Source organism: Eublepharis macularius, chromosome 14, assembly GCF_028583425.1.
Source record: "Eublepharis macularius isolate TG4126 chromosome 14, MPM_Emac_v1.0, whole genome shotgun sequence".
NCBI classification, from domain to species: domain Eukaryota; kingdom Metazoa; phylum Chordata; class Lepidosauria; order Squamata; family Eublepharidae; genus Eublepharis; species Eublepharis macularius.
Window position 1 is genome coordinate 48363811 of NC_072803.1, and position 13292 is coordinate 48377102.

At 46.1% G+C, this 13292-nt stretch overlaps 1 protein-coding gene across 2 annotated transcripts in view; it reads left to right on the top strand.

Moving 5' to 3' along the window:
- Positions 1–13292, top strand: part of KCNT1 (potassium sodium-activated channel subfamily T member 1) — a 184646-nt gene that overhangs the window by 47468 nt on the left and 123886 nt on the right. The window contains exon 1 of one of the 2 annotated variants that reach the window (XM_054998022.1): positions 2291–2442. The exons of the other annotated variant lie outside the window; for it this stretch is intronic. Within the exon in view, the coding sequence (XP_054853997.1) occupies positions 2291–2442 (152 nt within the window). Of the gene's footprint in view, positions 1–2290; positions 2443–13292 lie in introns of those variants that run through there. 2 annotated transcript variants of the gene reach the window in all.

Genomic DNA, 13292 nt, shown 5'->3' on the forward strand with positions numbered 1-13292 from the left:
ATGCTACACAGCCAATCAGATACGGTTTCATGATAGCTTTACAAAGGGCAAATGATGGCACTGAGAGCAGGTGAGGATAATGTAAATTAATTTATAGAGCTCTTCGTAAGAGGTGCAAACAATTGTAATGAAAGGGCATTGATATTCATGAGAGCCTGCGGGTACTTTTGATTCAGCTCTGCAGGAGCAAACTTTGGGCTCTCCAAAGCACTTGCATAGCTATTTTCTTGTAGCTAGGCAGAGATTTATCCCTCCCATCATCACAATTAAAATAATATTTTAATGTCCTTCATCGTTGTGGGTTTGACTGACTGACTTCCCCTCTCCGTTTGCTTTGCTGGTGTGGGCAGAAGGGATTCAAATGGAAATGTAAGAGGCAGAGAGAAGTCACAGCCCGTTTGGGGGCAGAGGGAACTAATGACCTTTCACATGGAAGAGAATTCTCACTCCCAAATGCACCTTCCTCCTAGGAATTGCATAAGATAAAATTATATCTTTGAGGAGCCATTAGGCCACTCTCCACTTTCATCTCAGGCCTATTTGCATGCATAGCAACTAACATACTGACTGCCATACTTAACAGCAAAGGATCAAGAATGAATGTGGTCATACAACCTGCACTTGCCTACCCATTCTGCTATTGCTCTCCTTAGTGCTGAAGTTCCCTTTATGTCCTTGAGAAGTTGTGAGTGCAAAGGACTATATTATCTCTACAGAAAATGTCTGTGCAAGGATAACTGACTGGTGGTCCATGAGCTGCACCCAAGTGGCTGGCAATTTTGACCTACAGATCTGGGCACCACGGTATCTGCTCTTAAGGAAGGCAAGCCACTGGTACTGGCAGCAACAAATACCAACTTCGTAAGCCTTAATGCTTAGCCCACACACATACGAGGTTGGATCGGGACTTAATTCACAATTCCTCATTGCAGACCCCCACCATGTCGTTCCTCAGGATCTCTTATCCCTCAGAAGTACCATTTTGGGGAGATCAGTGCGCTGCTGACTTAGAAATGGCCCTGCCCTGTTTGGCGGCCTATAATGTGATGTGTAAAACTCTGCAGCCCTAAGAGGTTGGCTCCATTACTCTAACTCCCCAAAGGCTAAAGGAAAGCCCTGCAACTATTCTTTCTTACAACCTTGTTGGTCAGTATTATTATCCCCATATTGCAGATGCAGACTAGGGGACTGAGGCTGAGAAAATATCTTGCCTAAGGCCCTGGCAGAGGTGAGGTTTAAATTAAGGACTGCCTGATTGAAAGCTCCATCTTTTAGCTACTACACTACAGTGTCTTTGTGATCATTTCTGTGGAGGAGGGCTACGTTAAACGTTCTCCATTTTTGAAAATAGTGAATGGATGTAGATTTTTTTTAAAAAAAACCTTTGTTTAAAAAAAACCTATGTAGCACCACCTACTCATTGCTGCTGCTTTTTTCTCAGATTAGTCACATGGGTGACCCCAGCCAATCACATAACGAAGCAGATGGGATCATTATGCCACATTGGCCAATCATGTTTGTCTGTTTGATAGCATCACAGGGGCAAGTGAAGACAGTGGAAAGAGCAGGTGAACATAACTAAGGGCAGTGGCGAATGAGAGTAAGTGAGGGCAACATAAAGGAAAATACAGCTTCACAAAACTTGAACACTATAGAAAATGCTGTAGATGCTTAGAATGTGTTTAAAATATTACTATGCTAGTCTCTCCATTAACTCCACTGGAGGCAGCTCACAACAATATCCTTTAAAAAAACTACATATATCAGTGAAAATGCCCAGCTTAAAAAAAAAAAAGTCAAACCATTTAAACAGCAACAGGGAATAGAATGCAGCCTCAGAGCATTAAAAATGGAGCAGGGGAAGAAAAACAATCCGAAAGAAACATACCAGTTGCATTAAAATAAGAGTGAAAGCTGCGAACTTTGCAGGGAGTGGCAGAGGAGCGGGAAAGGTGTGCGGGAGGCTCCCGCTGAGGAACTGCTGGCCCTTCCGCAGGGCTGGCGTGTGCCGGGGGCGTGCGCGCTGGGGGCGAGTTGGCAGCCGCGCCCGCCGCCGGCGCGCTCCCTCCCGGCCACAATCCGCCGGGCCCGGCGAGGCTCGTTGCACTGCGCAGCTGTGTCGGGGGCTGGGGGGGGGCGAGGCTGCCTGAGCAGGGGAGGGATGGTGCCTGCCTCCCGCCCGCCCGGAGCCCGGCCGCAGACCGCGCGGAGGCTGGCGATGAGCGAGCGGCAGGCGGCTGCTTCCCGGGGGGCCGGAGAGTGAGCGGCAGCCCGGCTGGCCCAGGCCAGCATGGCCAGAGCCAAGCTGAAGAAGTCGCCCTCCGACAGCAATGCCCACCGCAAGAGCATCCCTCCCCTGGCCACCACGGAGGACGTGCCGGGGGTCAGCCCCTTGCTGCCCACGCGAAGGTTGGGGTCGGTGGGGAGCGAACTCGGACACAGGTACCGCAGTGCTGCATGCCTGGCCCGGCTGGCCCCGGGAGCGGACCCGGGAGCAGAACCCGGGAGCCCCTCGGGAGAGCGCCGAGCCACATCTCCGCGCCGGGAGACTCCCCGCCTGTGGTTTTTTGCATGGTCAACCGGCTTGGAAGCCAGCCGCCTTCCCCGGAGACTCTCTCTCTCTCTGTGCGCGCTAAACCGATGCATGCCAGTTCTTTGAGATACGGAGAGCATGACTTCAGCATTGTTCTGTTGCGGGGCACATTCTCCGGTGCTCTCCAACGCAGGAGGGCGACCCGCTTTCCTGTCGATGCACCATCTTTGGAATGGGCAGCAGGAATAGCAGGAGCGGGGGGGGGGGGATGATTTAATGTCAAATATCTCCCCTCCCCCATGCATGCCAGGACTCGCATGCCCCCTCCTCAGTGCTGCAGCCGCCTTCCGGAGGCACACAATGTGCAGCAATGAGGGAGGGGACTCCCCCAAGCCTTTCCTGGGAAATGGGCATGCGGTCTGCATTTCCCTGGGACCCCCCCCCTCCCCTTTTCGGAAGGAAATGGTTGAATGTCTGAATGCTCACGGCAATGCAGATACAAGATCGAGTCATCCACTCTGTTCTGTTCCACGCTCTATCCCTTCTGTTCCTTCCCTCCTCCTTCCAAGCCCTCCCCCATCAACGTGTTCCATCTTCTGTCTGCAAAATCCGTTCTCTTGTCCTTTTTTCAGACATGTACTGCACATTGGCCTGGACTGTAGTGTTGGTGCTCTTTATTATTCATTTCCTTTTGCCTAATCGAGGGTGTTGATGCTGTTGGGCAATCGGGAGGGCAGGAATTGTTTAACTGGTCTGGGGATTTGCGCTGGGGGATGGGGAAGGGGGTGCCTGCCTGTATTTTCTCGAGTAGCTGGAAAACATGGACGTACACACAGGAACAAAACGGTAGTTGTGGATATCGTAGGCAGGCTGCAGAACCTTGAGTACTTGGGGTTCATGGGCTTGGTTGATGTACCAGGAGGGTATGTAGCTTAGTGATAAGAATGGCTGGAAAAAGTCCTGAGTTCAAGTTTGAGCATCTCCTCCTAAACGAGGTTGGGTAGATCTGGAGAGCTTCTGCCAACCAGAGAAGACAAGACTGAGGTGGATGGACCATTGGGTTGAATTCAAGTCAAGAAACTTCATGCAGCTGCATCTCAGTGAGAACAGGGATGAGTGGGTGGCAGGCCTGGGGGGCTGCTGTCCTCTCCCCCCCCCAAAAAAAGCCATGCATTGCTCCTGGCAGGCGCTTTAAAGAACCTTTAGAGAAGTATTCTTCTTTGCCTTTCTCCAACTATCACTAACCATCATTATTGCCTATGATGTTGTTTTTATGGTCTTATATATTGTTTTATTGGGGGGGAGTTATTTTGCTTGTGAGCTGGTCTCTGAAGAAGCAGCACGTACATTCCCTATAAGAAATGAACCAGTACGTAGAAAAGAGGGCTTTGGTAGGAAGCTAGTTTCCCACCTTTCCTAGCCTCTGTTGGGGTTCTTGGAAGGAGCTCCTCCCACTGTTGACCCCCAATTGCGTGGTCATGGTTTCCTCTTGTTTCACCTTCCTGCCCCAGCCCTCATAGCTAACAGCAGTGCTGTATCCCTGCCACAGCTTGTGATGTCTCCTTCCGGATCTCAGGGTACGCATCAGGTCCATGTTTGACTGAGGCTGCTCCCACCCAGCTCTTCCTCCCAGTCTAGGGATGCTCAGAACCCACTCTTTGACCATGTTACTTACAGACGTGTGTTAGCTCTCGGCCGGGTGTCAAATGAATGTGACTGTAGTTGGCAAGGAAGGACTGTGGGTCAGTGGAAGGGCATCTGCTTTGCATGCTGAAGGTCCCAGGTTCAAGCCCCAGCACTGCCAGTTTAACAGGTCAGGGAGTCGGGACCTTGTCTTGAGACTTAGAGAAGCACTGCCAGTCAGTATAAATAATCCTGACCAAGAGTGATTCCGCACACGTTGGATAATGCACTTCCAATCCTCTTTATAGATCATTTGGAACGGATTTTTTCATGTGTGGAACAAAAAATCCACCTCAAACAATTGATAAAGTGCATTGAAAGTGCATTATCCAACATGTGAGGAATCACTCAAAGATCAATCGATAAACTGACTCAGATGCTCTGTTCACATGTTACAGTGAACACATGTTCACTGGGGAAGGGGTGCCACGGCTCAGTGGCAGAGCACCTGCTAAGCATGCAGATGGTCTCAGGTTCAGTCCCTGGAAACTCCAGTTAAAGAAATCAGTAGAAGGTGATGTGAAAGACCTCCTCTTTAAGGCTCTGGAGAGCTGCTGCCTGTCAGAGTGGACAATACTGACCTTGATGGACTGATGGTCTGATTCAGTATAAAGCAGCTTCATGTATTCTTATGTACCTGTATACTTGTACATACATATATCTGTATGTAAGAAAGATCCAGTGTTCATTCATTTTACAATTGAAACTGGGGACCAGTACATGGGTCAATATGGGGTCTGTAATCATACACTGAGCTGTACACACATTGACTGTAACATGAGAATTACTCAATGCGTATGCCAAGAGCAATCAAATGTACGCTGTAAACGGATTGAACGTGTGTTCAGTCACATGAATGTGAATACAGTTGCATGCATTTCATGTTTCATGTATTTACATTCATGATTCTGTGTTAATTGTCAGTTACACTCACATGCGTGCAATGAAGACTGTTACATGAATATGGGGTACATAATTTGCAAGTCATTGTTTACTTATTTATTTTTATTATTTATTTATTTATTTATAGTTTCAGGTGGGTAGCTGTGTTGATCTGTAGTAGAAGAGCAAGATTCGGGTCCGATAGCACTTTAAAGACCAAATAGATTTCCAGGGTATTTATTTATTTATGTTGTTTTCTCACTTAGACTCAGGGTGGATTATATAGTGTAAGTCAATATAGTCAACAGCAGGGACGTTCCACAAACAATGCATTAGGGCATACAAATGCAAATTTCCAGAGATGTGAAAACAAGCAAAGATCTGACACAGGGTTGAAATAACGCTGAAACAGAGCACAAGCAATTCTCAACCTGACATACCAAACAACACAGAAAACACCCAGTAGTTTCTTACGGTAACAGATAGTACATAGTAGTATAGTCCATAGTCCTTGTTCCTTTACCAATGCATCTCTTTGAAACTACTTTCTTATAGTACATCCTTCCTATTTGAGTAAAAAAGCCCTCTTGAATAATTTGGTTTTGCACAGTTTGTGGAAAGCCAGGAGGGTGGGAACTTCTCTGAGCTTTATTGCTGAAATTGCATACAATCTAGGGAAATGACCAGTCAAACTGGGCTACTGTGCAGTTGAGGGCAGAGTGAGGCCAAGGGAGAGGAAGGCAAAGTTGAAGGCAGGTGGATACAAGTGAAAGGAAAGCTGACCTGCTTGTGACTGAGAGGTGGATGGTGGCTCCGTGGCGATTCTCCACCAGCTCTCTGGCCACCAGTTCAAGACCCCTTGAAGGCCAGATTCCTAGTGCAGTGTGGAGGACAAAGTGTTGGTCTTGGACTCGGGAGATGTGTGTTCAAATCCCTATCCCGTTATGAAGGTCATTGGACAGTTTTTGGCAAATCAGTTTTTCAGCCCACCTCACTGGGTTGTTGTGAAATCAGTGGTGGGGGAAATGCGACGTTGATTGGGGGAAAACTGAACATTGTTTCTTCACTCTGAGGTAGCAAACCAGACCCCAACCCCAAGTCTGGTGTCAGAGATACCTTGGGGGAAAAAAGAGAGAGCTTTTATTTATTTATTTAAAACATTTTTATTCCTCCTTTCCACCCAACATAGGGTCTCCAAGGTGACAGTCAAAGCATTAAAACAACTTTAAAAATACATATAATACAAAAAAGTAAAACATTTAGACAACATGGTTAGAAAAAAAAATCTTGGCTTTGTAGACCTGTTGTTTATGACTTCTGCTTGTTCTCTTCTAACTGGCGGGAGAATGTTGCACAAATGGAGCAGATCTTGGATAACAGTATAACAGATCTTGGATCTGTAGAGCAGGCAGTGGGACCACTGGATTCCCATGTGAGCGGGAGCATTCTGGCCTGTGATCTTACTCTACCCCAGGCTGGACAGCTCCTGATCAGCATCCCTAGTGGGGAAGGAGCTAAGGAAGTGCCTGCCCCTAGGATGGCTGCTAGTGAATGCATCAGACGCACAGTTCATTGGAATAATGCAGGGGTGTGTGTATTGAGAAGCAGGGGTGGACAGAGGAGTACTGTAGTATCCACAAGGGAGTTCTCACACTTGGTGTGGGTGTGTGTACACGTGTGGGTGTGTGTACACGTGCATGTGTGTAAAAGGATAAGAAGGAGCAGCAGGAGGAAACTGACCCCATATTTATTGTCTGTCTGTGTTTTTATGTTGTTTCCCCCAAAATTGGCTCTAAAAGAGGCTTGCGGTAATACAAACCTATAGCTGTACAAAATATCACTGACACTATCAAAGCTGTTCAGAGGAGGGATTCAGGCAGAGTGGGGGGGATGGCACTGGGTTCCCTTCGAGGAAGCCTTGAGTGTGCTTCTGTCCTAGGCGTGACTGGCTAGACCAGAAACACATGCATGGGCTTTGGGGAGTAGTGGTTAGAGTGTTGGACTAGGACTGGAGAGATTGAAATTCAGATCTGTCCTCTGCCTCTTCTTCTATGTGGCCTCGCCCATAGTAGATGGGTAGAGACCTACAGCTGTGCGAAGCATGCCTGTTTATTACCAGAATAGAGACCTATACTGGTTTGGGGGAGCTCTAACCCTTGGTGTTCTTGTTCAGTAGGAAACTGTCAGGGCAGTTGGCCACGGGGAGACCTTTTAGTTATTCTCTTTGCAAAGCCAGTGTGCTGTAATGGTTTGGTTCCTCCCCAAACCAGCCTGCTCTGCTATCTATGATTGCATCCCAAAGGTGAGATTAGACAATTGGTTGTCTTTACAAAATCTCAGGCTGAATAACAACAGATTAAACTGAGAAATCTGTAGATGCCCTTACGGTCAGAATGGCATCACAGAGCCATGTTGGGTTCACGTGGCACTACTGGGTAGAGTGGGGGTCAATTGTGCTTCTGTCCTGGAAATGACTTGGCTAGACCAGAAACACTTTCATGGACTGTGTGACTAGTGGCTGGAGTGTTGGACTAGAACTATGGGACCCTGAGAGTTCAGTTTTGTACTTTTCCATAAAGCTTGCTAGGTGACCTTGGGCTAATCTCAGCCTAACCTACCTCACAAGGTTGTTGTGAGGATAAAATAAAGGAGAAGAGAACAATGTAAGGCGCTTTGGGTTCCCATTACAGAGAAAAGTGGGGTATAAATGCAGTAAATAAATAAAGCCTGCAAGATTTTCAGCTTTTACCAACCTTTGCTCCTCCCCCCTCCACTTTGATTGTTTCACTGCAAGGCCCTTAAGACAGCCCAGGAGTAAGCCACGCCCAGCAGCCCCTCTGTCTACTTACTTTGGCCCTGGCAAACAACAGCAAAGGGCTGAGCTCACCTATTCCTTCCTCCCACCACACCACTGCCTGCTCATGCAGGTCTGCCAAAGGCTGCCTCTTGGGGTTAGCCGGGCTTGTTCCTAGCCCTCCAGTGACCCTCCTTGGCAGCAATCCTCTGGGAATTTCTCCAGCAAGTTCGAGGGGAAGTCCAGCTTCCCTGCCCCATCTAACTTTCTCTCCCTGTCAGCAGATGCTCTCTGCCTTTTGCAGATTCTGGGCCTGCTCTATTTCTTGACCCTGCAAGGCCATCATCATCAGCTCCTTGTCCATTCCTTCCCTTCCTCAGCTAACTTTTGGGAACCTGCCCTTCTTGGGTGGCTTTCTGCAACAAAGCATAGCTCCCTTCTCTCCCCCCCATCCCTGCAGGGACCTGACTTTTTAAAAAAGGCACAGAATTGCCTCCGACTGAGGTAAGGGCAGCATTGCTCTCAGAGTGAGGCCTGGAGGAAGGAAGGGCTCAGTTAAAGGATCTCAAGTTACTTCCTTTATTATTTATTTACTTCAATCATACCCCTCCTTTCTCTCCAATAAGTACCCAAAGTGGCTTACATCCGTCTTCTCTCCCCTATTTGTCCTCACAACAACCCTGTGAACTAGATGAGGATGAGAATGCATAACTGGCCCACGCTCATGCAGGGAGCTTCCCTGGCAGAGCGGGGATTTGAACCTGGGTCTCCCAGATCATTGTCTGATGCTCTAACGACTGTTGAGGAGGACTTTTTTCTGCCTGAGACCTGTGAGAGCGGCGACCAGTCTGAGCTAGTAGGGAAACCCATGGTTTGGTCGAATATAAAGGCTGTTGAGTAAAATGAGTGGTGGGTGTGGGGAGGGGGTGACGTGCATGCAGATCCTACCTGCATTTAAAGCATCTCAGGTGGCATCTCCCTGCCAATCTGGGTAGGCAGTACTGGGGAAGATAAACCAGTGCTCTGCTTCCGTACAAAGCAGCCTTGTGAGTCGATATGAAGTGCTGGTGACCGGAACTTCTTGGATGTGTGTCCAGACTGAGCTCCCTGCTTCTGAAAAGCTTCTGCACAGGTTTGCAAAGACATGACTCATATATGCCCTCTAGGAAGTGGTCTATGAGTATGTCTTTGGCAAATCTCCCAAAACCCGCCTGCTCTGCTATCTATGATTGCATCCCAAAGGTGCTGAGATTAGACAATCAGATGCCCTTACGAAACCTCAGGCAGAATAACAACAGATTAAACTGAGAAATCTGTTGATGCTCCTTCCGGTCAGAATGGCATCACAGGGCCATGTTGGGTTCATGTGGAGATGGGAGGCGTTACTGGGTGGAGTAGGGCTCAGTTACGCTTCTCTCCAGTGCATGACTTGGCTAGATCAGAAATGCTTTCACGGACTGTGTGACTAGTGGCTAGAGTGTTGGGCTAGAACTATGGGGCCCTGAGAGTTCAGTTTTGTACTTTGCCATAAAGCTCGCTAGGTGACCTTGGGCTAATCTCAGGCTAACCTACCTTACAGGGTTGTTGTGAGGATGAAATGCAAGAGGCTGAATAAAAATAGGTTGGATAGGAAGGAAACTTGCACTGGCTGTTTGTGAGTTTATGTCTCAGGACTCTGTGAAAGGGGGTATGCAACACTGGCCATCTGTATAAGGCTTCAGGATTGACCAGTCCAGGTATAAATGCTCGGAGCTTGGCCTTCTGCTCTTGGTCAACCAAGCAGGGCCAGCTGCTTCCTCCGCTCTGACCCATCAAATACCTGCCCCCCCTCTCTCTGGGCATAATATTATCCAAGCCTTTCCAGCCAATATGGAAATCTCCCCATGGCTTTAATACTTAGTACTGGGGCGTTGCACCCACAGAATGTTTGGCTGTGCTCTGGATCTGTTTGGCTAGGCTGTTTCTCACTTATCCCACCCGCATCTTGCGTCCCCTTGTTCCAAAAATCTACTTCCAGGCAGCCCAGTTGCTTCCGATGCTGCGTGTGAGTAAAACAGCTTTAAAGGTCTGCGTCCTTGAATTTCGTCACTTGTGGGTTGTTTTTTTCCTCCTCCTCTTGGATTTGAAAGAGAGTCAATTAGCATAACATGTAGGATGAGGTGACAGAAATGTATCCTTTTTTGAATTTCTCCCCGGAGCTTTTTATTTCTAAGTTACCAGGTTGGGTTTTCAAACCTGTTCATTAGAAAGTCCACAGTGTGGTTTTGACTTTCACACAGAGCATTGCACACACAATGTTTGTTGCTGCCTTCACAGGACTCAATTCACAGGACTCAATCCAAGCAGTTTTTCCCCTGGTGAAAAAGGGAGGAGGGAGTCAGTCCTCTCTGACTACTAAAAGACTGTGCATTTACAGAAGCCGTATGGGACTAGGGCAGTCATAAGGGGAGAAATTGGGTGAGCTGCAGTAGCATAGTGGTTAAGTAGATGTGCTGCGACTCAGTGTTCTGCTGGTTCGAATCCCACTACTGCCTGAGTAAGCCACTCTTCTCTGCCTCAGCTCCCCAGCTGTATTGTGGGGATAATTATAACACTGACTTTGTTCACCACTCTGAGGGGGCTCTAATGTGTCTAAAATAAGTGCAGTTATTACTATTAAAAAATGTGGGATCCAACCTGCACTAACCTCCCCCCATGTGCATGTGTTCACAATAAAATCCTGCAAAAATCAATAATTGTTTTGTGTAGCGTTTTACTAATGTGCAGGAGCTCATGCATGCATCATTAAAAGATTGTACAAAAAAATCTAGAGAGCAGTAACAAACATCACAGCAAGAATTTTTTAAAGAGGGGAAAGATACTTGTTTTCAGGTTCTGGTCAGTCTATCTCAAAATGGATATTGCTGAGCTGGAAAAAGCACAGAAGAGGGCTATTAAGATGATTAAGGGACTGGCGCACCTTTCCTATGCGAAAAGTCCAAGGAGTCTGTTATTTTTCAGTCTAGAAGAAGAAAGACAACCAAGACAAGACAGGATCTGAGGTTTATAAAATTATGCATGGGGTAGAGAATGTAGATAGAGAGAGCTTTTTCTGCCTCTCCCACAATACTATCACTTAGAGGCACTGACGGACAATAGATTCAGAACTGAGAAAAGGAAATACTTCTTTACTCAACGAGTAATTAAACTACAGGATTCATTGCCAGTGGACATGGCGAACAAGCAGAGATGACTTTAAAAGGGGGTTAGACAGATTAATGGAGGGTGGCAACTAGCCATGATGAGTAATGGAAACCTCTGTATACAGAGGCAGCAAACTGAGTGCTAAAAGCCAACCTCAGAGAAGAGACCTGACCGCTGTGCTCTGTGCTCTGGTTGGCTGCTGTATAAAACAAGATGTTGGACTAGATAGATCACTGTGTAACAAGACTCTGTTAGCCTCACCTTACTAAAGATCCTACTATCTCAAAAGAAAGATTTATCTTTTACTCTTGGATAGCTTTCAGCAATTAGTAAGGCCTGTCAAACAGGACAGTTCTTTGAACCAATTCTGCTTATCAGTACATTATTCATATAGAGTCCTTTTTGCTTCACTCCTTCTCATCAAAATACACAGATACCTTTCTAGAGTACATTTATTTCCTTTATTGCAATTACACTCTCGTTTCTGAATGAAGCAAGTTATCAAAATATATATGGTCATTAATATAAATCCTACAAAACAGAACACAGAAAAGCAATAAGTATTCAATTTGTTAACATTTCATAATTAACTCTAAGTTTAAAACCATCAAAGTTTCTATGAAATGCATTACAATGCAAAGATCAGATTCTCACCTAAATTCTCAGGAGATTTCTTCCAATCAGAACTCTAACATACTATCTGAATGTGCATGTTTTATAGGTTGTCTTTTGCAAATATCTAAGATCTTTGTCATATGATAGCATAAACAAACTATGATTGGTTTGATGCTTCATTAAATATTCATAATTTCTATTGTATAACCTCTTAATTAGCCTAAAATGGCATTATACCCAACTTACAAAACAAAACTATAAATCTGTGAGAAAGGACAGAAAGAGTTAAGTTGGTAGATCGCTATTGGTCTATTCTCTGATAGAGGACATTAATCTAGATAGAGTCCACTATTTTTAAATGGCTGTCAAAGATGACACCTGTTTTAGTTACATAACATTCTGGGGGAAAAAAACAGATAGTTCATGCAAAGTTTAGAAGTTCACCTAGAATACAACTGTACTGCTTTATACTGCTTAGGATTGCTTACCGCAATGATCTTTAATCTATATTACTGCAACAACTGGCTTGATCCAGCAGGGCTCGTGTTCCTATTTGCCTGTTCTGATCTTTGAATATATGCCATCACCTTATTGCCAGGCCCTATTATCTTCTGCCTGAGCCTCTGGAAAGCCACTGCCATTCAGAATGGACAGCACTAGCTAGATTGAACCAATGATGTGACTTGGCATAAGGTAGTTTCTTAGTGGCTATGGATTAGTGGTCACACAAATCCTGTTTCTCCACAGAAGTTCCCCAAGCTGAATCTCTAGCATCTCTGCTTTCCCGTTTCTTGGGCACTAAGTATTTGGCAATACCCGTTTTGGCCTGAGATTCCAGTGAGCTGCTGTAGCACAGTGGTTAAGTGGTTTGGCTGCGAATCAGCACTCTACTGGTTAAAATCCCACTACTGCCATGAGCTCAGTAGGTGGCCTTAGGTAAGCCACTCCACTCAGCCCCAGCTCCCCAGCTATATTGTGGGGATAATGATAACACTAACTTGTTCACTGCTCTGGGTGAGGCACTAACCTGTCTGGAAGAGTGGTATTTAAACGCTGTTGTTGTTGTTGTTATTTGAGTAGACCATACTGAGGTAGATGGAACAGTGGTCTGAGAATAAGGCAGCCCCACGGGTTCAAGGAAGGAGAAAAATGCATGTCACAAACTCCCCCAGGAATGCAAATTTGTGTTTTTAATTGAAATTGGAATGAAATGCTTGAAGCGCATGCTATATTTATCACTTCATATTTCACACCTTTTAATGGTTTACTTAAAAGCTATGTGGAGGCAGGAAGAGAAGCGGAGGATATGAATTTTTTTATATAAGCACAGTAAACAGCTGTGTTTGGAGAGCAGGGATAGACCTGTCTGTCAAAATCCTGGGTATGAGGGTTGTGGAAATGGGGCAGTGGCACCACGTCTCCTTTAAGGCATGTTCATGCCAGATATTAAAAGGGCATTTGAATCACGCCGAGCATAATTTTAAGTTTGCCTTTCCTGCCTTTTTAGATTCTGTCACTGTCACTGGATTCTAGATTTTATTTTGTAGATGTTACCTTAAATAACTAACATTTGGTGGAGGATAACATGGGGATATTGATGAT